The sequence below is a fragment of the Jaculus jaculus genome, chromosome 22 (genome assembly GCF_020740685.1).
Source record: "Jaculus jaculus isolate mJacJac1 chromosome 22, mJacJac1.mat.Y.cur, whole genome shotgun sequence".
In the NCBI taxonomy this organism is placed as follows: Eukaryota; Metazoa; Chordata; class Mammalia; order Rodentia; family Dipodidae; genus Jaculus; species Jaculus jaculus.
Genome location: NC_059123.1, coordinates 5,080,426 through 5,101,503, shown reverse-complemented (window position 1 = coordinate 5,101,503; position 21,078 = coordinate 5,080,426). Strand labels below are relative to the sequence as shown.

The 21,078-nt window shown below is 46.6% G+C and overlaps 1 protein-coding gene and 1 long non-coding RNA gene across 14 annotated transcripts in view; one reads left to right on the top strand and one right to left on the bottom strand.

The window, feature by feature from the left end:
- Positions 1-381: 381 nt before the first annotated feature.
- Positions 382-7,306, bottom strand: LOC123456414. Its single transcript, XR_006634515.1, has 3 exons — positions 7,180-7,306; positions 6,630-6,698; positions 382-660 (listed from the first exon to the last, which is right to left on the bottom strand). It is a non-coding gene; the product is annotated as an uncharacterized LOC123456414 (long non-coding RNA).
- Positions 7,307-7,445: 139 nt separating this feature from the next.
- Positions 7,446-21,078, top strand: part of C2cd5 (C2 calcium dependent domain containing 5) — a 98,162-nt gene continuing 84,529 nt past the window's right edge. For all 13 annotated transcript variants that reach the window (XM_045139464.1, XM_045139463.1, XM_045139459.1 and 10 more), the window contains exon 1: positions 7,446-7,594. In XM_045139464.1, the coding sequence (XP_044995399.1) occupies positions 7,505-7,594 (90 nt within the window). In that variant the 5' untranslated portion in view covers positions 7,446-7,504. The remainder of the gene's footprint in view (positions 7,595-21,078) is intronic.

Genomic DNA, 21,078 nt, shown 5'->3' with positions numbered 1-21,078 from the left:
CGAGGGTCAATGTTAATAAAAATCACTTAGAAGTCCAATCATTTGTAACTAGGATCCACTTGTGAGAGAGAATATTTGACGCTTGGCTTTCTGGGCCTGGGTTACCTCACTAAGTATAATCCTTTCCATTTTCCCACAAATTTCATAATTTCATTTTTCTTTACTGCTGAGTATTACTCCATTGTGTAAATGTGCCATGTCTTCATGATCATCAGGGAAGCTGAGGTAGGAGGATTGCTGCAAGTTCAAGGCCACCCTCAGAGTACATAGTGAATTCCAGGTCAGCCTGGGCTAGATAGAGTGAGAACCTACCACAATAAAACCCCAAATATATATTTTTTAGTTAAACTTGAACTGAATTTTTTTTTTTACTTTGTTTATTTGGGAGCGACAGAGAGGGAGACATACAGAGAATGGGCGTACCAGGGCCTCCAGCCACTGCAAATGAACTCCAGACGTATGTGCCCCCTTGTACACCTGACCCTGAAGGTCACCAGAGGTCAGATCATGACATACTTGTCAAGAAACTGAAGACTGGTCCCAGCATTAATTAAAACAAATGAGCACAATTATTAGGAAGCAGTTAAACCGAAGTCAGGCTTGATTCCTTGCAAAGCGTCTTCAGGAAGCATCTTAATTATAATCTCCTGTTGCTGAAGCCTAGGGACGGGTATGTACAAGAACAGTCTAATTAGAAGCCTGAGGTTGTTACCTCTAATTGTGCAATTTGCAAATACTTTCTACATCACAACACCTTGTAATTCAGAGAATGATTTTCCGTTCTAGATTATCGCTAAACTTCAATTTTCTTGTATTTTCCTGTGTGTGTTTGTATGTACGTATGTGTGTGAAAAAATATGTATGTGTTTTTTTTTATTTTTTTAATTTAATTTTTATTAACATTTTCCATGATTATAAAATATATCCCATGGTAATTCCCTCCTTCCCCACCCCCACACTTTCCCTTTGAAATTCCATTCTCCATCATATTACCTCCCCATTACAATCATTGTGTATGTGTTTTTAAAATTATTTATCCGTTTGTCGTGCCATTGCACTACATGTCTAGCTCTGTGGTATCGCTCTCACCGGCCCCCCTCCTTGAAACACAGTCTCACTGTATCCCAGGCTGGCCCAGAACTCTTGGCAATGCTCCTGCTTCAGCCTTCTGGGTGGTGGGATCACAGGTGTGAGCTGCTGCACCTGGCTTCTCTTCTGTAACTTTAAAAATGTACTGGCAAGATGGAAATACATTTTCTTTAGGAAAAAGCTTTTTCAATCCTATTAGCAAAGCAATAAAGTCTTTTTGTCCAGCCATTGTGGAAATCAGTGTGGAGGTTCCTGAGATAGCTAAAAATGGATCTACCATATGACCCAGCTATACCATTCCTAGGCATATATCCTACGGACTTGTCCCACTACCTTAGAGATACTTGCTCAACCATGTTTATTGTCGCTCTATTCACAATGGCTAGGAAATGTAACTAGCTTAGATGTCCCTCAACTGATGAGTGGATAATGAAGACATGGCACATTTACACAATGGAGTTCTACTCAGCAGTAAAGAAAAATGAAATTATGAAATTTGTGGGAAAATGGAAAGGATTATGCTTAGTGAGGTAACCCAGGCCCAGAAAAAGCGTCAAATATTCTCTCTCACATGTGGATCCTAGTTACAAATGATTGGACTTCTAAGTGAGTAGGAATAAAACTCAGTAGCAGAGGCCAGTAAGCTAGAAAGGGGCTCTAAAGGGAATACAAAGGGAGGAATACTTAACAGGATAGTATTGTATATATGTAAGTAGAAGAACAGATTAATGGGGGTGTAAAGGCCCAAGTGAGGTCAGGGGAAGAGAGCAAATAAAGGAAAGGTGGAGGGAGGGCTAGTCAAAATCTAGGAGGATATAAATAAGTCATATTGAAACATATTTCTTTTGGACAATGGAACACTCAGGAGCCATAGATTGTTACTAAAATAATTTTCAGTGTCAAGGATGGGATACCTTCCAGTGAGTTGTTGGCCAGGGAGGTCACTGATATTCTCCAAACACTACAGGCCATTGCCAAGGCTCTTGGTTGCCCAACAGAAATAGATGGTAAGACCCTACTGCTGAAGATTCCACATACTTGGGCTGCAAGGCCACCGAGAAATCCTGCTGGAACTGAGCTGAAAACCTCCTCCATGGGGACCGGCTGACAGAAAGCTGGAAAAAGCTATGCTGCATGCACTTCAGTGGGAGAGAAATCACCAGTGGAGATACTCAACAGTGGACACTGCAAGCCTTAAATTTGGCTAGCCAGGCCAAATGAGCCAACAGGTGCAATAGTGGCATGTCTATTATGGGAGAAACCAACTGTTTTCTGATTGGACTGGAGGCCTGCTCCACATGAGGGACTATATCCCTGATACTGAAAACCTACAGGGGTAGTCATGAGCCCTAGGGGTGTAATGTCTGCTGCTGTCTGGCTAAATGTATATACTATGCTCACCAAACTGCCTAGCAAGCACTTCTCTTAATGTTTATACCCTTATATTAATGCTCGTCTCACTTTTGGTTAGAGATGCTTCTCTTTTCAGATGGCAGAGACCTTGGGATGACCATGGTGCTAAGACAAAGTGACAGAGGAGTGCTCAGCACTGAAATATCTCAATCACACCTTCCAAGACTCGGGGTCTAATGCAGAAGAGGTGGCAGAAAGAATGTAAGAGCCAAAGGAAGGGTAGGACTCCTTACAACGTGCTCCTCCAGACATAAAATGGCCTGGATATCCATGACCTCACAGTGCCTGACACTACCTACACAAGACCATCATAATAGGACGAAAAGATCATGACATAAAAGAGGAACTGATTGAGAGGGGAAGGGGATATGATGGAGAGCAGAGTTTCAAAGGAAAAAGTGGGGAGGGGCTAGGGAGGGAATTACCATGGGATATTGTTTACAATTATGGAAGTTGTCAATAAAAAAATAAATTAAAAAATGTTTTTAAAAAATTCTTTTTGCTGCTGCCCTTAATGGAGTGGTAGTGGTGAAAATGTCCAATCCCTTTCAGACTTCTGACAGAAGAAAGAATAGTACAGGATATTTCAATGACCCTCCCCACATGTGAAGGAAGATTCTCTCTTCCCCTCTTTCCAAAGAGACAGTGACAGAAGTACATTGTGTGAGCTATGCACATGTGACAGGGAGATGAATTTGGGGCTGTACAAGGACAGGTAAAGTAGTGGGCAATGTCGCCCAGGTTTACAGGAAGGCCAGTGTTATCCACACAGAGTGGGTACAGCAGGGGAATACACAATTGTCCACGTAGGCATCCATTCCAGCAAGAAGTTATCCATCACCAGGCTAAAAGTGAACAAAGGCCACCAAAAATCCTGGGCCAGAAAGTCAATTTTTTTTTAAAATTTTTATTAACATTTTCCATGATTATAAAATATATCCCACGGTAATTCCCTCCCTCCCCACCCCCACACTTTCCCGTTTGAAATTCCATTCTCCATCACATTACCTCCCCATTACAATCATTGTAATTACATATATACAATATCAACCTATTAAGTATCCTCCTCCCTTCCTTTCTCCACCCTTTATGTCTCCTTTTCAACTTACTGGCCTCTGGTACTAAGTATTTTCATTCTCACGCAGAAGCCCAGTCATCTGTAGCTAGGATCCACATATGAGAGAGAACATGTGGCGCTTGGCTTTCTGGGCCTGGGTTACCTGACTTAGTATAATACTTTCCAGGTCCATCCATTTCAGAAAGTCAAATCTTACCAGGTAGGAAAGGACAAGGGCTGGTGCGAAAAAGATGCAGGAAAAGTAACTGTATATACAAACATTCATTAAAATGTTTGCAGAGGCAAGAGGCCCTGGTGCTTTCTCTTTCTCTCTCCCCCCATCTGCCTCTTTCTCCCTCTCAAATAAGAAAAATAAAATGTTTTTTAAAAAGACCATCGATTACATAGTATAGTGCACTCTTTCTTTGTTGTTTCTTTGAGGTAGGGTCTCGCTCTAGCCCAGGCTCGCCTGAAATCACTATGTAGTCTCAGGGTGGCCTCGAACTCATGACGATCAATCCTCCTACCTCTGCCTCCCAAGTGCTGGGGTTAAAGACATGTGCCACCATGTTCAGCTGGACTCTTCATTTTTTTAAAATTAATCCATTTATTTGAGATGGAGAGAAAGAAGCAAGCTGGGAGAGGGCAAATGTGCCGAGGCCTCTTGGCAGTGCGACGAACTCCAGATGAACGCACTGTTTTGTGCATCTGGCTTTCTATGGGTACTGGGGAATCAAAACCAGTCCATCAGGCTTTGAAGGCAAACACCTTTAAATGTTGAGCCATCTCTTCAGACCATGGACCCTTCATTTTAAGGAAAGTCAGGGCTCATAAAATAGCTACAGGTAGATCAAATACAGTTCTGCGTATTGTGTTTTTCTTGTCATACTTTATACATGGTCAAAGGCTTCTCCAGTCCAAAAAGGCAGCAGAATTTATGGTTCAGACTTTCTCCTCGAGCAGTTAATTTCCTTTTCTCTTCAGAGGAGTTCAGCTCCTCACTTAGGTGAGCTACCCCTTCTCTGGAAAGACTTTTTTTTTTTTTTTTTTTGCCTTGAAAAGATCTTACAGGGCCACTGCTGATTGGAGTAATTATTCTACCCTGTTGAGTGTTTTTTAAGTTAAAAAGATCATGCTGATATCTTCATTTAGGAATTTTCCATTCCTGGGACTGGGGAGATGGCTCAGCCGTTAAAGGCGTTTGCTTGCAAAGCCTGCCCGTCTGGGGTTCAGGTTCCCAGTTCCATATGTAAACCAGAAGCAAAAAGTGGCCCATATGTCTGGAGTTTGTCTGCAGTGGCAAGAGGCTCCAGTGCACCCACCATTCCTTCATTCAAGTAAATAAGCAGATAAATAAATAGAAAGCTTCTATTCCTAATAAATTGAGTGCTTCACAATCTTTCCTCCGCCATTTTATTATTTATTTATTTATTTGAGAATGACAGAGAAAGAGGCAGAGAAGGGGGGGAGAGAGAATGGGCACATCAGTGCCTCCAGCCACTGCAAACAAACTCCAGACGCATGTGATATCTTGTGCATTTGGCTTACGTGAGTACTGGGAAATCCAGCTGCGAACAGGGATCCTTAGGCTTCACAAGTGCTTAACTGCTAAGCCATCTCTCCACCCACCTCCTCTGGCATTTTAGTTGTTGCTTTTGTCATCTGCTATCGAGAATGTTGATAATGCTGGGTTTGACACATGGCATGGAATGACTGTTGTCATGTGTTTGCCTTGACCCCAGTCTTGTGCTAATGGTGTGAACCTATGGGACAGCCTCCTTTTGGCAGGCTCACGTACATATATAATAGAGTTGATTCCTAAGGATATCAGCTTTTTTTTAGCATTCATTATTTCTGTTTTTCCATGGCAGGCGCTCCTCCAGGCTAGTCTACGCAACATCACCACTGACAGTCAGGTGTACTGGGCTGTGTCTGTCACCTCAGCAGCGGCAAGGCCGAAGTGGGAAGACTAGAGTCTGAAGCCAGCCTGCGCTACATGCTAAGCAGCAACCCAGCAATTATCTATTGCACGATCCCATCTCAAAAACAAACACACAACGCTGAGATGAGCATAAGGCTCTTTCAAGCAGTGGCTTTAGGTTTCAAAGTGTCCCTCTTTCCACAGTACATCGTAACCCAACCATGTCTGAATCCAGGGACTCCATTTCAGGAAGTAATAAGTAAGGTATCCGACAAGCTCTAGTCCTTTAAAATTATATATTTATTTAAGAAAGACAAAGAGACGGGAAGGGAGTGAAAGAGAGGGAGAGGAGAGAGAGAATGGACATGCCAGGGCCTCTAGCCAGTGCAAATGAACTCCAGACGCATGCACCATTTTGCACAGCTGGCTTTACATGGGTATTGGGGAATTGAACCAGGACCTCTGAGCTTTACAAGCAGGTGCCTTTAATCACAGCGCCATCTCCTCAAGCCCTGTTTCCTCTTTTTTATTTATTTTTCGAGGTAGGGTCTCGCTCTAGCACAGGCTGACCTGGAATTCACTATGTGGTCTCAGGGTGGCCTTGAACTCAAGGCAATCCTACTACCTCTGCCTCCCAAGGGCTGGATTTGCTTGGGTACTGGGGGAATTGAACCTGGGTCCTTGGGCTTGCCTGCAAAGCCTATTTCTTTTTTTTTTTTTTCAAATACTTTAGTTTTATTTATTCATTTCAGAGAGGGAGGGAGGGAGGGAGGGAGGGAGGGAGGGAGAGAATGGTCACGCCAGGGCCTCTAGCCACTACAAAAGAACTCCAGACACATGCACCACCTTGTGCATCTGGTTTACGTGGGTCTTAGGGAATGGAACCTGGGTCCTTTAGCTTTGCAGGCAAGCACCTTAACTGCTAAATCATCTCTCCAGCCCCTATCCCCCCCCCACTTTTTAAAGGTAGGGTTTCACTCTAGGTCAGGCTCTCCTGAAATTCACTATGTAGTCTCAGGGTGATGGCGATCCTCCTACCTCTGCGTCTGGAGTGCTGGGATTAAAGGCGTGTGCCACCATGCCCAGCTCCTAGTTCCCTTTTTAAGACAAGGGTTTTATTCTGTAGGCTTGGGTTGGCCTGCAACATACCTCTGTAGCTCAGGCTGGCCCTCAACCTCCTGGCAATTCTCCTGCCTCAGCTATGCAAATACTGGGATACTGTAAGAAAAAAAAAAAAGCAAAAAATAAAAAAATAAAAAGGCCACGTGCACCTGCACCCCTTTCTGGCAGTCTGTTTCCAAGCCCGACTCCTCCGGCAGTCCCGCCTTCAGCTACGTCGGCCCTGACTCTTGGACAGCACCGAGGCGCCCACGGCCGTCACTTAAAAGGAGCGCGAGCGGCTCGGGGCTCCAGCGCCACGCCTACCCAGAACCGCGGCTCGGTGGATGATGCGGGGCTCGACCCTCCGCCCTGCCCGGCCGCAGCTTCACCGAGCAAGCCCCGCCCCCTTCCATCTTCTCCCGGGGTGTTCAAAGTCCCACAACGCCCCGCCCCCTCCGCAGGCCAGCCGGCCGAGCGCCGAGTCATCGAAGCTCCTTTCACTCAGCGTCTCCTCCTCCTCCCCGGAGGCCGCCATTTTTTTTTTTTTTTTTTTTTGAAAAGGCGGAAGGCGTAGCGGAACTTCCGCGGCGATACCGACCGGATTGAACTTGTCTTCCCAGAGCTCTGGGGCCAGGGCCACAACCTCGGGATCTTTCCTCAAGGCTCAACTCGTCCGCAATGACGCTTCCACGCCCGCGCCGGACGCGACGCGCGCGGGGCATCCTGGGAGCGTCGAGTGCGGCCCGCGTCTGTCTCCCGCGCATGCGCGCGCGCGCGCGCGCCCGACCTCCCTCCGCCGTCAGTTGCCTGCGCGCCCGCGCCCGCGCGCTCCCGCCGCCCGCGCGTGTGCGCGCCCCCGTCCCCGCCCGGCCGCGCAGACTCGCTGGTTTGTTTCTCCCCGCCGAGGCCGAAAGCCCGCCGCGATGCCGGGCAAGCTGAAGGTGAAAATCGTGGCCGGACGCCATTTGCCGGTGATGGACCGTGCTAGTGACCTGACGGATGCCTTCGTGGAGGTGGGTGCACGGTCCCCGTCCCCTCACCACCCCCGCCCGTGCGTGCCCCTCGAGGCCCGCCTGGACCACTGGACCACCACCTAACCCCCCGCCCCCACCCCGTGACGGGGCGCCCTGCGTGCGGGCGACGACCCCATGCAGGCAGGGATGGCTCCTGTTGCCCCTAGTGATGGACGGCTGCGTGAGAGTGCATCCGCAGCCCTGCGGTGCCCGGATGTGCACTCCTTAGCCTGACATTGGATGATCCAATGGGATCCAGCCGCACTTAGCACTTTCTGTACCAACCCCCACATACATGCACCCCATATGGACTTGGTACACCGGTCTGATGAGCTGTCTCGGGGTGATTTTATAGTGCCTTGAGGTAGGAAGTCAATTAAAAGTGCCAATTGCAAAATTGCCTTCTAAATCTAATGGTTAAAGTCATGCAAAATTAGCAACAGGCCTAGGGCCCCAGAAACTAATAAACCAAAGTCTGAAAAGAAACCAAGGTGGGCGGGGAATGGTAATAAAAGTTGACATGATGCCGGGCGGGGTGGCGCACGCCTTTAATCCCAGCACTCGGGAGGCAGAGGTAAGAGGATCACTGTGAGTTCAAGGCCACCCTGAGACGACAGAGTGAATTCCAGGGCAGCCTGGACTAGTGTGAGACCCTACCTCGAAAAACCAAAAAAAAAAAAATGTTGACATGATGAGCCAGGCCATTAGAGCAGTAATCATTTAGGCGGTTAATGCTTAGGGTTGGAATATATATGATAGTATGCAACCTGATTTTATCTCCACATAAAAATATCCTTAAAGGGGTGGGGAGATGGCTCAGCAGTTAAAGGCACTTGCTTGCAAAGCGTGCCTGCCAGAGTTCAATTCCCCAGTACTCATGTAAAGCCAGATGGGCAAAGTGGCACATCCATCTGAAGTTCATTTACAGTGGCAAGAGGCTATGGCATGCCCAGTTTCTCTTTCTCTTTTCTCTCTCATAAATTAATTTTAAAAATTCTTAAAGATTCTCTAACCCAATTAATTAGTTTATCCTACAATTATGTACATATATAGTTACATTTAAGTTTTTAATTTATCTATATGCAAGCAGGGAGAGACAGAATGGGCACATGAGAGATTCTGGCCACCACAAACTCCAGATGCTTGCACAACTTTGTGCATCTGGCTTTACTGGGTACTAGGGGATTGAACCTGAGTCCTTAGGCATTGTAGGCAAGCACCTTAACCACTGATCTATCTCTCCAGCTCTATAGTTATGTTTTCAAGGAAACTATTAGCCCCAATTTAATTTTCATTTAAAAGTTCTACATGCTCTTGGGCCAGTTGTTAAGTAATATATAGTTACAACTAACTAATGCATAGTATTTGCTTTAAGATAGCCCAGGGAATGAATAACCCACATAGCTTATTTTATTTTATCATTTTACATTTTTGTTTTTAATTTTTTACATTTTTACTTTAATAACTAATTGCTAACATATGTCAATTTCATTATTGTCAAATATTTGCTAAGTACACATACACACAAACACATACATATGCACACACACACACACACGTATTATTATTCAGACAGAGACAAAAAGGCAAAGAGTGATTATGGGTGTGCCAGGGCCTTTTGCCACTGTTAACAAACTCCAGATATTTGGGCCACTTTGTGTAATTGGCTTTATGTGAGTACTGGGGAATCGAACTCATGCTGTCAGGCTTTGCAAGCAACTGCCTTTAACCACTGAGTCACTTCTCCAGCCTCCTGTGCTAAGTACTTTTAATTCTTGGTCCTCACAACAGTCCTGCTTTACGAGTGATCCCAGATTACCCGTGAGGTAACTGAGGCCTGGGGGTGGAAATAACTTGCCTAAGATTAAAAATCTTGCCAGTCAATGATTGAGATGGAGAGGTAATATGATGGAGAATGGAATTTCAAAGGGGATAATGTTGGGGGGGAAGGGAGGGAATTACCATGGGATATTTTTTTATAATCATGGAAAATGTTAATAAACATTTTTTAAAAAATCTTGCCAGTACTGCATTTCCAGGCATCATGATGAGTGACCTGTTGGAATGAGGGACTGAATTCTGCCTCTGAAAGTTCAGGAAGCATTCCTAAGAAAGTGACAGTTGAGCTGGGCCTTGAGGGTCACACAAAGGCAAAAAGGACAGAATGTGTCTCGTGGAGTATTCAAACAGCCATTTAAGTCTGAGATGTACCTGCAGTAAAAAGTGGTATATGGCTGTCGCAGCTTGTGAGGGTGTGACAGAACTAATCTTGTACACATTTATTTTTATTTATTATTTATTTTATTTTTATTATTGACAACTTTCGTAATTATAGACAATAAACCATGATAATTCCCTCAATCCTTGCTTTCCCCTTCACAACTCAACTCTCTACCATACACTTTCTCCCTCTTAATCAGTCCCTTTTATTTTGATGTCATCATCTTATCCTTCTATAATAGTGGTCTTGTGTAGGTAGTGCCAGGCACTACGCGGTCATGGATGTCAGGCTACTTTGTGTCTGGAAGAGTGCATTGTGAGGTAGGGTCTCTCTCTAGCCCAGGCTGACTTGTAATTCACTATGTAGTCTCAGGGTGACCTACACAAATTCATGGTGTTACTCCTACCTCCGCCCTCCGGGTGCCAACGGGACTGGCTCTTGCGCACCTGTTACGTGGGTAATCACAGTCCCGTAAGTTCAAGCACGCAACAGCGCATGATGCCCATATCACTTCCTCTCCCTTCCTACAGTTCTACATTCATTTTGCCCCTCCTTCTGTGATGTGCCTTGAGCCTTGGAGAGACTGATACAGATACAGATCCCATTCTTGGCTGAGGTTCACCCACGACTTATTCTCATCACTGTCCATTCAGCGGGAAACAGTCATTAAATGAGCTCTTTTTCACAAGTACTTCAGAGCCACCTCTCCAGCCCACAGATAATACGGACTTTTGCTGCAGTGCAGAGTAGTTGAAGCAGGGAGTGGAAGGGGATTCTGTCATAGTTTAAAGAACAGAAAATAGGGCTAACCATGGTTTTGGAAAGGGGAGAAACAGATTAATTCTATATCTGTTTTGAAAGTGGACCAGAGGGTCTGTCTGAGACTGGAGACCAGAAAGGAAAGATGAGGAGCAGTCATATCTGGGTATCTAAAGTCAGCAGGGGGCTTTTCTCAAGCCCCACAGGAATGACATTCACTGGAGGAGAATAAGTTTCAGTTTGGGCATGTTGGGCTTGAGGTGGCTTTAGAGTCTTTAAATAGCACTTACCCGGGAGACAGTGGATTTCTGACTAAAATAGTCAAAAGAGAGTTCTGAGTTACAAGTGACCTCACACAGGCCGGTATTTCTCAACCCTATGAGACAAGCACCCTCTCTATTTTTTACTATTTTTCTTGGTGGTCCTGGGGGTTGCACACAGGTCTTCACACATACTACCTGCATCCCAGTTAAGAGTTCCTTAGAGGAACGCTGTAGTGGAAGGAAACTGATTGTTAGCTGGGAGCAAAACAAGGAAAGTAACATGTTAGTTGGAGAGGAAGTTTCTAGAAAGAAGTCCTTAACTATAAGGTGGCCCTGAAGGACACAAAAGAACACATAGAAGCTAGGCATGGTGGCACAGGCCTTTAATCCCAGCACATGGGAGGCAGAGGTAGGAGGATTGCTATGAGTTCAAGGCCACCCTGAGACTCCATAGTGAATTCCATGTCAGCCTGAGCTGCAATGAAATCATATCTCTACCTAAAAAAAAAAAGAGAACCCATAGAAGAGAAATGAGAAGAGTGAACAGTGCAGAAGTTGTCAGCGTCTCAGTGAGAAGCCTGGTGAGACTGACGCTCAGGATGAGGCCTCAGAGAGCCGTGAATGTGGAGAGCGAGGGCTTGGCCGCCGGGTAGACGCCCTCTTAAGAACTGGGCCCGGGGGAGGGGAAACCAGTGTGTTCCTTGAGGACCCTGTGGGAATAGGATTCTAGGACATGTTTCTGTGTTAACAGGAATCATCCCGCAGGAAGGGGAAAACTAAAGCGGGATGAAAAGGATAATGAGGGAGTAAGGATAAGTTATATACTATTGACTTAAGTAACATAAGCTCACAGGAAGGGAAGATAATGAAGCTTAGCTAATTACTGCTGGAAACTTCTTCCCCTGCAGGGAAGCTTGCGTCTCTGTGTCCAGTCGGGTCTCCAGTGCCTGGGCTCTGAAGTGGTTCTTTTGCCTCAACCTCCCAAGGGCTGGACTCCGGCATTCATTGCCACACCTGGCTGGTTAAGAGAAATCTGAACCCTGGGACTGGAGGACAGTTGAGTTCCAGTGATCAAGGAGAAGTATTTTTCAGTTGACTAAGACAACTTGGGTCAGGCAGAAGGCGAGGACGGAGCATGTGCCACTCGGAGGGCTCGGGTGGGAGAGCAGAGGGTCTCGTCGTGCTTGCTGAGGGGCAGGCGTGCTGGCCGCCGGCTGAGGGCGGGAAACCAGGCAGCAGAAGCTGTCACCTAGCGCCCCCGGCCGGCTTCACCGCAGTCCAGGGCTCGCCCGTCTTCCCAAAGCGTGTTCACAGCCAGCACGTTGTGCTACATAGACCCAGGCCGCGGTGCCCGCACTTCTGCTACCAGGTGGCTGATACCCTTTACTAGGAAGCATTTACATTTACTTCCAAACCTGTTTTTGTCAACAGTATTTGTTATTGTCATTTATTTGAACCATATCTAAATTGGTAGAATGAGTATCAAAAATCCTTAATAAGGCTGTATAGAATTATAGAAAGTCACTGAAAATTACTTGAATTAGATGGAGAAACGATTGTAAAAAAAATACATAGGGTTCTTTGTTCAGATTTTTTAAATTTAAATTTTTATTATTTAGTTATTTATTTGAGAGTGAAAGAGAGAGAGAAAGAGGCAGAGAGAAAGAGAGAATAGGCACGCCAGGGCTTCCGGCCACCGCAAACAAACTCCAGACGTGTGCGCCCCCTTGTGCATCTGGCTAATGTGGGTCCTGGGGAATCGAGCATCAAACTGGGGACCTTAGGCTTCACAGGCAAGTGCTTCACCGCTAAGCCATCTCTCCAGCCTGTTGACATTTTTTTTACATGTAACTTTGAATTCTGCCACTATATAACCCCAAGCCTGAAATCACAGATTCTATATTATGAGTGTGGTTTATTAAAAACTGATAATGTCAAACTATAAGTAGCGGACCTCAAAGAAGAGAGAGGACCCCAACATTAGCAAACAGTTGTGATGGGTGGGGACCAGCTCAGTGGGTGCGAGCTCTTGTGGCGTGAGCAGGAGGACCTGGGTTCAATACTCAGTACACAAGTGAAACACCAGGCATGGCTGTGCACACGTGTAACCCTGGCACCGAGAGCAGAGCAGACAGGTGGATCCTTGGGGCTCCTGGTCTGCCAGTCTAACCAGTCAACCAGTGGGGAGCTCCAATTTCAGTGAAAGACTGTCCCAGGAAAATAAGATGGAGGAGCAATACAGGGAGACACTCCAGTGTCCTTCTTTGGCCTCTACACCTGTACTCATGGGGTGTGCGTATCTGCACGCACACAGCACACATACTATACACACACTACCAGACAGAAGTGAATATTTGCATACTTTAGTGTTAAATTAAATTAATTTATTTATTTGAGAGAGAAAGGCAGGGAGAAAGAGAGAGAGCAAGAGAGCCAGAGCCTTCAGCCTCTGCAAATGAACTCCAGATGAATGCGCCACCTGTTTACCTGGCTTACGTGGGTCCTGGGGAAATGAATGTAGGTCCTTTGGCTTGGCAAACAAGCGCCTTTAACCACTAAGCCATCCCTCCAGCCCTCGTATTATACTTTAAAGTGTGTGCAGCTTGTAATGTTTGAGTGACTCTCGGATCTAACCAGGCTATTAGAATAAGTGACCACATATTGGTCTAGGTGAGGCTGGCTGAAACAACTTGTACGCAGTCATACAAAGAGCTGAGGGAGCAAGTGAAGACCAAGTAGTGCTTCAAGGTGATTACCCTTGGGCAGGTGGGGGATGCAGCTCATGATAGATGCACAAGGCCCTAGGTTCAGTCTCCAGTATTTCACAAAACAAAACAACCCCAAGCCAAAGGGTGATTTCTGTAGGAGTCTATAGGGTAAAAAGCGGTTTTGTACAAAGGAAGTATTAATGAAACACATCTCATTACTAATGTCCATGTTGCACGTTGGCTAAAGTGCACTGTTTGTGTGTGTGTGTTTATTGAGGAGCCTTTTAGGGAGCAAGGAAAGGAAAAGACATTAATACTGAATCAGTGTTTTTTTCATTGTACCAGATGTTTTCCTAGCTCTCCACGTGCATTATCTCTGAAGTGTGCACAGCAACTGCTTTCAGAGGAGAGCAGCTTTCAGAACAGGTGAAATAACTTCCTCAGGGTAATTTAACTAATGAGTAGGGAAATAGAGAACACTTGACTGTGAGGCTCTCCACTGAGATCCCTGGTGTTCTTTAGAAAGATTTAAGGCGCTCATTTAATTGCAAAGTAATAAAATCTCCTTTGAATTAAGTAAGACTAAATGAAACATGGCCTCCTTCTCTTGAAGGGAAGTCATCACAGTGTTGGCAAAGCAGACTTCTTCCTCTTCCTGAAATTTAATGTTTTGTTCATATTATATGGTTTAGGGACTTTATGATCTTTACTATGTCTAGAATGGGCAGTTGACAGAAAAGGGACAGTATTATTAACTTAGCTACTCTTGTGGAAAACAGAGGGCTGTGTGCTTAAAACCCAAAACTATGTGCTCTTTAGGGTAAATGAGTCAGAACCCTTAATATATTTGGCCCTTGCATGGTTTTTTAAGTTCCCTGACAATAGTTCACCTGTACAGCAGCTTGAGGTAAATAAACAATAATGTATCTAACTACTTAAAGAACAGGTCTTCCATCACGTACCATAGGGATCATTGGATCACATCTCCATATATCCCTAGTAGGCTGAAATTAGAAATGGAGAGTGCATTTACAAGGTGGACATGGTGGCTTACCCCTGTAATCCCAGTGCTTGGGAGGCTCTGGCCAGGATTATTGAGATTTTCGGGCCTGCCTGGGTTTCTTAGTGAGTTCCAGGCTGACCTGGGATACAGAATGAAACCTTGTCTCAAAAAGAAACAGAAGGACAGTTAATACCCCTGAGGTACCAGACTTCAAAGTGAAACCCTGCCTTCTGTGTTAGCCTACTGCTGGAGTCCAAGCCTGGTTTATAGTGACCCTCTGGATGTCTCTTGTGATTTGCTGACTACTGCATGGGAATGAGAAACCCCATGGTGCCGTAGTGCACGTTCACACAAGCGTCAAGTGAAGGTGTTGTAAGCAGAGGCGTCATCCGTTTCACACTAGCGTCAGGTGAAGGTGTTGTAAGCAGAGGCATCATCCGTTTCACACTAGCGTCAAGTGAAGGTGTTGTAAGCAGAGGCACCATCCGTTTCACACTAGCGTCAAGTGAAGGTGTTGTAAGCAGAGGCATCATCCGTTTCACACTAGCGTCAAGTGAAGGTGTTGTAAGCAGGGGCGTCATCCGTTTCACACTAGCGTCAAGTGAAGGTGTTGTAAGCAGAGGCACCATCCGTTTCACACTAGCGTCAGGTGAAGGTGTTGTAAGCAGAGGCATCATCCGTTTCACACTAGCGTCAAGTGAAGGTGTTGTAAGCAGAGGCGTCATCCGTTTCACACTAGCGTCAAGTGAAGGTGTTGTAAGCAGAGGCATCATCCGTTTCACACTAGCGTCAAGTGAAGGTGTTGTAAGCAGGGGCGTCATCCGTTTCACACTAGCGTCAAGTGAAGGTGTTGTAAGAAGAGGCACCATCCGTTTCACACTAGCGTCAAGTGAAGGTGTTGTAAGCAGAGGCATCATCCGTTTCACACTAGCGTCAAGTGAAGGTGTTGTAAGCAGAGGCATCATCCGTTTCACACTAGCGTCAAGTGAAGGTGTTGTAAGCAGAGGCATCATCTGTTTCACACTAGCGTCAGGTGAAGGTGTTGTAAGCAGGGGCATCATCCGTTTCACACTAGCGTCAAGTGAAGGTGTTGTAAGCAGGGGCGTCATCCGTTTCACACTAGCGTCAAGTGAAGGTGTTGTAAGCAGAGGCACCATCCGTTTCACACTAGCGTCAAGTGAAGGTGTTGTAAGCAGAGGCATCATCTGTTTCACACTAGCGTCAAGTGAAGGTGTTGTAAGCAGAGGCATCATCCGTTTCACACTAGCGTCAAGTGAAGGTGTTGTAAGCAGGGGCATCATCCGTTTCACACTAGTGTCAAGTGAAGGTGTTGTAAGCAGGGGCATCATCCGTTTCACACTAGCGTCAAGTGAAGGTGTTGTAAGCAGAGGCATCATCCGTTTCACACTAGCGTCAAGTGAAGGTGTTGTAAGCAGAGGCATCATCCATTTCACACTAGTGTCAAGTGAAGGTGTTGTAAGCAGGGGCATCATCCGTTTCACACTAGCGTCAAGTGAAGGTGTTGTAAGCAGGGGCATCATCCGTTTCACACTAGCGTCAAGTGAAGGTGTTGTAAGCACGGTCATCATCCGTTTCACACTAGCGTCAAGTGAAGGTGTTGTAAGCACGGGCATCATCCGTTTCACACAAGCGTCAAGTGAAGGTGTTGTAAGCAGAGGCGTCATCCGTTTCACACTAGCGTCAAGTGAAGGTGTTGTAAGCAGAGGCATCATCCGTTTCACACTAGCGTCAAGTGAAGGTGTTGTAAGCAGAGGCGTCATCCGTTTCACTCTAGCGTCAAGTGAAGGTGTTGTAAGCAGAGGCGTCATCCGTTTCACACTAGCGTCAAGTGAAGGTGTTGTAAGCAGAGGCGTCATCCGTTTCACACTAGCGCCAAGTGAAGGTGTTGTAAGCAGAGGCATCATCCGTTTCACACTAGCGTCAAGTGAAGGTGTTGTAAGCACGGGCATCATCCGTTTCACACTAGCGTCAAGTGAAGGTGTTGTAAGCAGAGGCATCATCCGTTTCACACTAGCGTCAAGTGAAGGTGTTGTAAGCAGGGGCATCATCCGTTTCACACTAGCGTCAAGTGAAGGTGTTGTAAGCAGAGGCGTCATCCGTTTCACACTAGCGTCAGGTGAAGGTGTTGTAAGCAGAGGCGTCATCCGTTTCACACTAGCGTCAAGTGAAGGTTTTGTAAGCAGAGGCGTCATCCGTTTCACACTAGCGTCAGGTGAAGGTGTTGTAAGCAGAGGCATCATCCGTTTCACACTAGCGTCAGGTGAAGGTGTTGTAAGCAGGGGCATCATCCGTTTCACACTAGCGTCAAGTGAGGTGTTGTAAGCAGAGGCATCATCCGTTTCACACTAGCGTCAAGTGAAGGTGTTGTAAGCAGAGGCACCATCCGTTTCACACTAGCGTCAAGTGAAGGTGTTGTAAGCAGAGGCGTCATCCGTTTCACACTAGCGTCAAGTGAAGGTGTTGTAAGCAGAGGCATCATCCGTTTCACACTAGTGTCAAGTGAAGGTGTTGTAAGCAGGGGCATCACCCGTTTCACACTTGCGTCAAGTGAAGGTGTTGTAAGCAGAGGCGTCATCCGTTTCACACTAGTGTCAAGTGAAGGTGTTGTAAGCAGGGGCATCATCAACTTCACACTAGTGTCAAGTGAAAGTGTTGTAAGCAGGGGCATCATCCGTTTCACACTAGCGTCAAGTGAAGGTGTTGTAAGCAGAGGCATCATCCGTTTCACACTAGCGTCAAGTGAAGGTGTTGTAAGCAGAGGCATCATCCGTTTCACACTAATGTCAAGTGAAGGTGTTGTAAGCAGAGGCACCATCCGTTTCACACTAGCGTCAAGTGAAGGTGTTGTAAGCAGGGGCATCATCAATTTCACACTAGTGTCAAGTGAAAGTGTTGTAAGCAGGGGCATCATCCGTTTCACACTAGCGTCAAGTGAAGGTGTTGTAAGCAGAGGCGTCATCCGTTTCACACTAGCGTCAAGTGAAGGTGTTGTAAGCAGAGGCGTCATCCGTTTCACACTAGCGTCAAGTGAAGGTGTTGTAAGCAGAGGTGTCATCCGTTTCACACTAGCGTCAAGTGAAGGTGTTGTAATCAGAGGCATCATCCGTTTCACACTAGCGTCAAGTGAAGGTGTTGTAAGCAGAGGCGTCATCCGTTTCACACTAGCGTCAAGTGAAGGTGTTGTAAGCAGAGGCGTCATCCGTTTCACACTAGCGTCAAGTGAAGGTGTTGTAAGCACGGGCATCATCCGTTTCATACTAGCGTCAAGTGAAGGTGTTGTAAGCAGAGGCGTCATCCGTTTCACACTAGCGTCAAGTGAAGGTGTTGTAAGCAGAGGCGTCATCCGTTTCACACTAGCGTCAAGTGAAGGTGTTGTAAGCAGAGGCGTCATCCGTTTCACTCTAGCGTCAAGTGAAGGTGTTGTAAGCAGAGGCGTCATCCGTTTCACACTAGCGTCAAGTGAAGGTGTTGTAAGCAGAGGCATCATCCGTTTCACACTAGCGTCAGGTGAAGGTGTTGTAAGCAGGGGCATCATCAATTTCACACTAGCGTCAAGTGAAGGTGTTGTAATCAGAGGCATCATCCGTTTCACACTAGCGCCAAGTGAAGGTGTTGTAAGCAGAGGCATCATCCGTTTCACACTAGCGCCAAGTGAAGGTGTTGTAAGCAGAGGCATCATCCGTTTCACACTAGCGTCAAGTGAAGGTGTTGTAAGCACGGGCTTCATCCGTTTCACACTAGCGTCAGGTGAAGGTGTTGTAAGCAGAGGCGTCATCCGTTTCACACTAGCGTCAAGTGAAGGTGTTGTAAGCAGAGGCATCATCCGTTTCACACTAGCGTCAAGTGAAGGTGTTGTAAGCAGAGGCGTCATCCGTTTCACTCTAGCGTCAAGTGAAGGTGTTGTAAGCAGAGGCGTCATCCGTTTCACACTAGCGTCAAGTGAAGGTGTTGTAAGCAGAGGCATCATCCGTTTCACACTAGCGCCAAGTGAAGGTGTTGTAAGCAGAGGCATCATCCGTTTCACACTAGCGTCAAGTGAAGGTGTTGTAAGCACGGGCATCATCCGTTTCACACTAGCGTCAAGTGAAGGTGTTGTAAGCAGAGGCATCATCCGTTTCACACTAGCGTCAAGTGAAGGTGTTGTAAGCAGGGGCATCATCCGTTTCACACTAGCGTCAAGTGAAGGTGTTGTAAGCAGAGGCGTCATCCGTTTCACACTAGCGTCAGGTGAAGGTGTTGTAAGCAGAGGCATCATCCGTTTCACACTAGCGTCAAGTGAAGGTGTTGTAAGCAGGGGCATCATCCGTTTCACACTAGCGTCAAGTGAAGGTGTTGTAAGCAGAGGCGTCATCCGTTTCACACTAGCGTCAAGTGAAGGTGTTGTAAGCAGAGGCGTCATCCGTTTCACACTAGCGTCAAGTGAAGGAGTTGTAAGCAGAGGCATCATCCGTTTCACACTAGTGTCAAGTGAAGGTGTTGTAAGCAGGGGCATCACCCGTTTCACACTTGCGTCAAGTGAAGGTGTTGTAAGCAGAGGCGTCATCCGTTTCACACTAGTGTCAAGTGAAGGTGTTGTAAGCAGGGGCATCATCAATTTCACACTAGTGTCAAGTGAAAGTGTTGTAAGCAGGGGCATCATCCGTTTCACACTAGCGTCAAGTGAAGGTGTTGTAAGCAGGGGCGTCATCCGTTTCGCACTAGCGTCAAGTGAAGGTGTTGTAAGCAGAGGCATCATCCGTTTCACACTAGCGTCAAGTGAAGGTGTTGTAAGCAGAGGCATCATCCTTTTCACACTAGTGTCAAGTGAAGGTGTTGTAAGCAGAGGCACCATCCATTTCACACTAGCGTCAAGTGAAGGTGTTGTAAGCAGAGGCGTCATCCGTTTCACACTAGCGTCAAGTGAAGGTTTTGTAAGCAGGGGCACCATCCGTTTCACACTAGCGTCAAGTGAAGGTGTTGTAAGCAGAGGCGTCATCCGTTTCACACTAGCGTCAAGTGAAGGTGTTGTAAGCAGAGGCGTCATCCGTTTCACACTAGCGTCAAGTGAAGGTGTTGTAAGCAGAGGCGTCATCCGTTTCACACTAGCGTCAAGTGAAGGTGTTGTAAGCAGAGGCGTCATCCGTTTCACACTAGCGTCAAGTGAAGGTGTTGTAAGCAGAGGCGTCATCCGTTTCACACTAGCGTCAAGTGAAGGTGTTGTAAGCAGAGGCGTCATCCGTTTCACACTAGCGTCAAGTGAAGGTGTTGTAAGCAGAGGCGTCATCCGTTTCACACTAGCGCCAAGTGAAGGTGTTGTAAGCAGAGGCATCATCCGTTTCACACTAGCGTCAAGTGAAGGTGTTGTAAGCAGAGGCGTCATCCGTTTCACACTAGCGTCAAGTGAAGGTTTTGTAAGCAGGGGCACCATCCGTTTCACACTAGCGTCAAGTGAAGGTGTTGTAAGCAGAGGCGTCATCCGTTTCACACTAGCGTCAAGTGAAGGTGTTGTAAGCAGAGGCGTCATCCGTTTCACACTAGCGTCAAGTGAAGGTGTTGTAAGCAGAGGCGTCATCCGTTTCACACTAGCGTCAAGTGAAGGTGTTGTAAGCAGAGGCGTCATCCGTTTCACACTAGCGTCAAGTGAAGGTGTTGTAAGCAGAGGCGTCATCCGTTTCACACTAGCGTCAAGTGAAGGTGTTGTAAGCAGAGGCGTCATCCGTTTCACACTAGCGTCAAGTGAAGGTGTTGTAATCAGAGGCATCATCCGTTTCACACTAGCGCCAAGTGAAGGTGTTGTAAGCAGAGGCATCATCCGTTTCACACTAGCGTCAAGTGAAGGTGTTGTAAGCACGGGCATCATCCGTTTCACACTAGCGTCAAGTGAAGGTGTTGTAAGCAGAGGCGTCATCCGTTTCACACTAGCGTCAAGTGAAGGTGTTGTAAGCAGGGGCATCATCCGTTTCACACTAGCGTCAAGTGAAGGTGTTGTAAGCAGAGGCGTCATCCGTTTCACACTAGCGTCAAGTGAAGGTGTTGTAAGCAGAGGCGTCATCCGTTTCACACTAGCGTCAAGTGAAGGTGTTGTAAGCAGAGGCGTCATCCGTTTCACACTAGCGTCAGGTGAAGGTTTTGTAAGCAGAGGCGTCATCCGTTTCACACTAGCGTCAAGTGAAGGTGTTGTAAGCAGGGGCATCATCCGTTTCACACTAGCGTCAAGTGAAGGTGTTGTAAGCAGAGGCACCATCCGTTTCACACTAGCGTCAAGTGAAGGTGTTTTAAGCAGAGGCGTCATCCGTTTCACACTAGCGTCAAGTGAAGGTGTTGTAAGCAGAGGCGTCATCCGTTTCACACTAGCGTCAAGTGAAGGTGTTGTAAGCACGGGCATCATCCGTTTCATACTAGCGTCAAGTGAAGGTGTTGTAAGCAGAGGCATCATCCGTTGGGGACTGGCTGTGCTTCTCACGGTCTACGTAATGAACAGTAGTGAAAGCTGGATTAGTAAGGGAGCAGGAACCTCCCTCCTTCCCAGG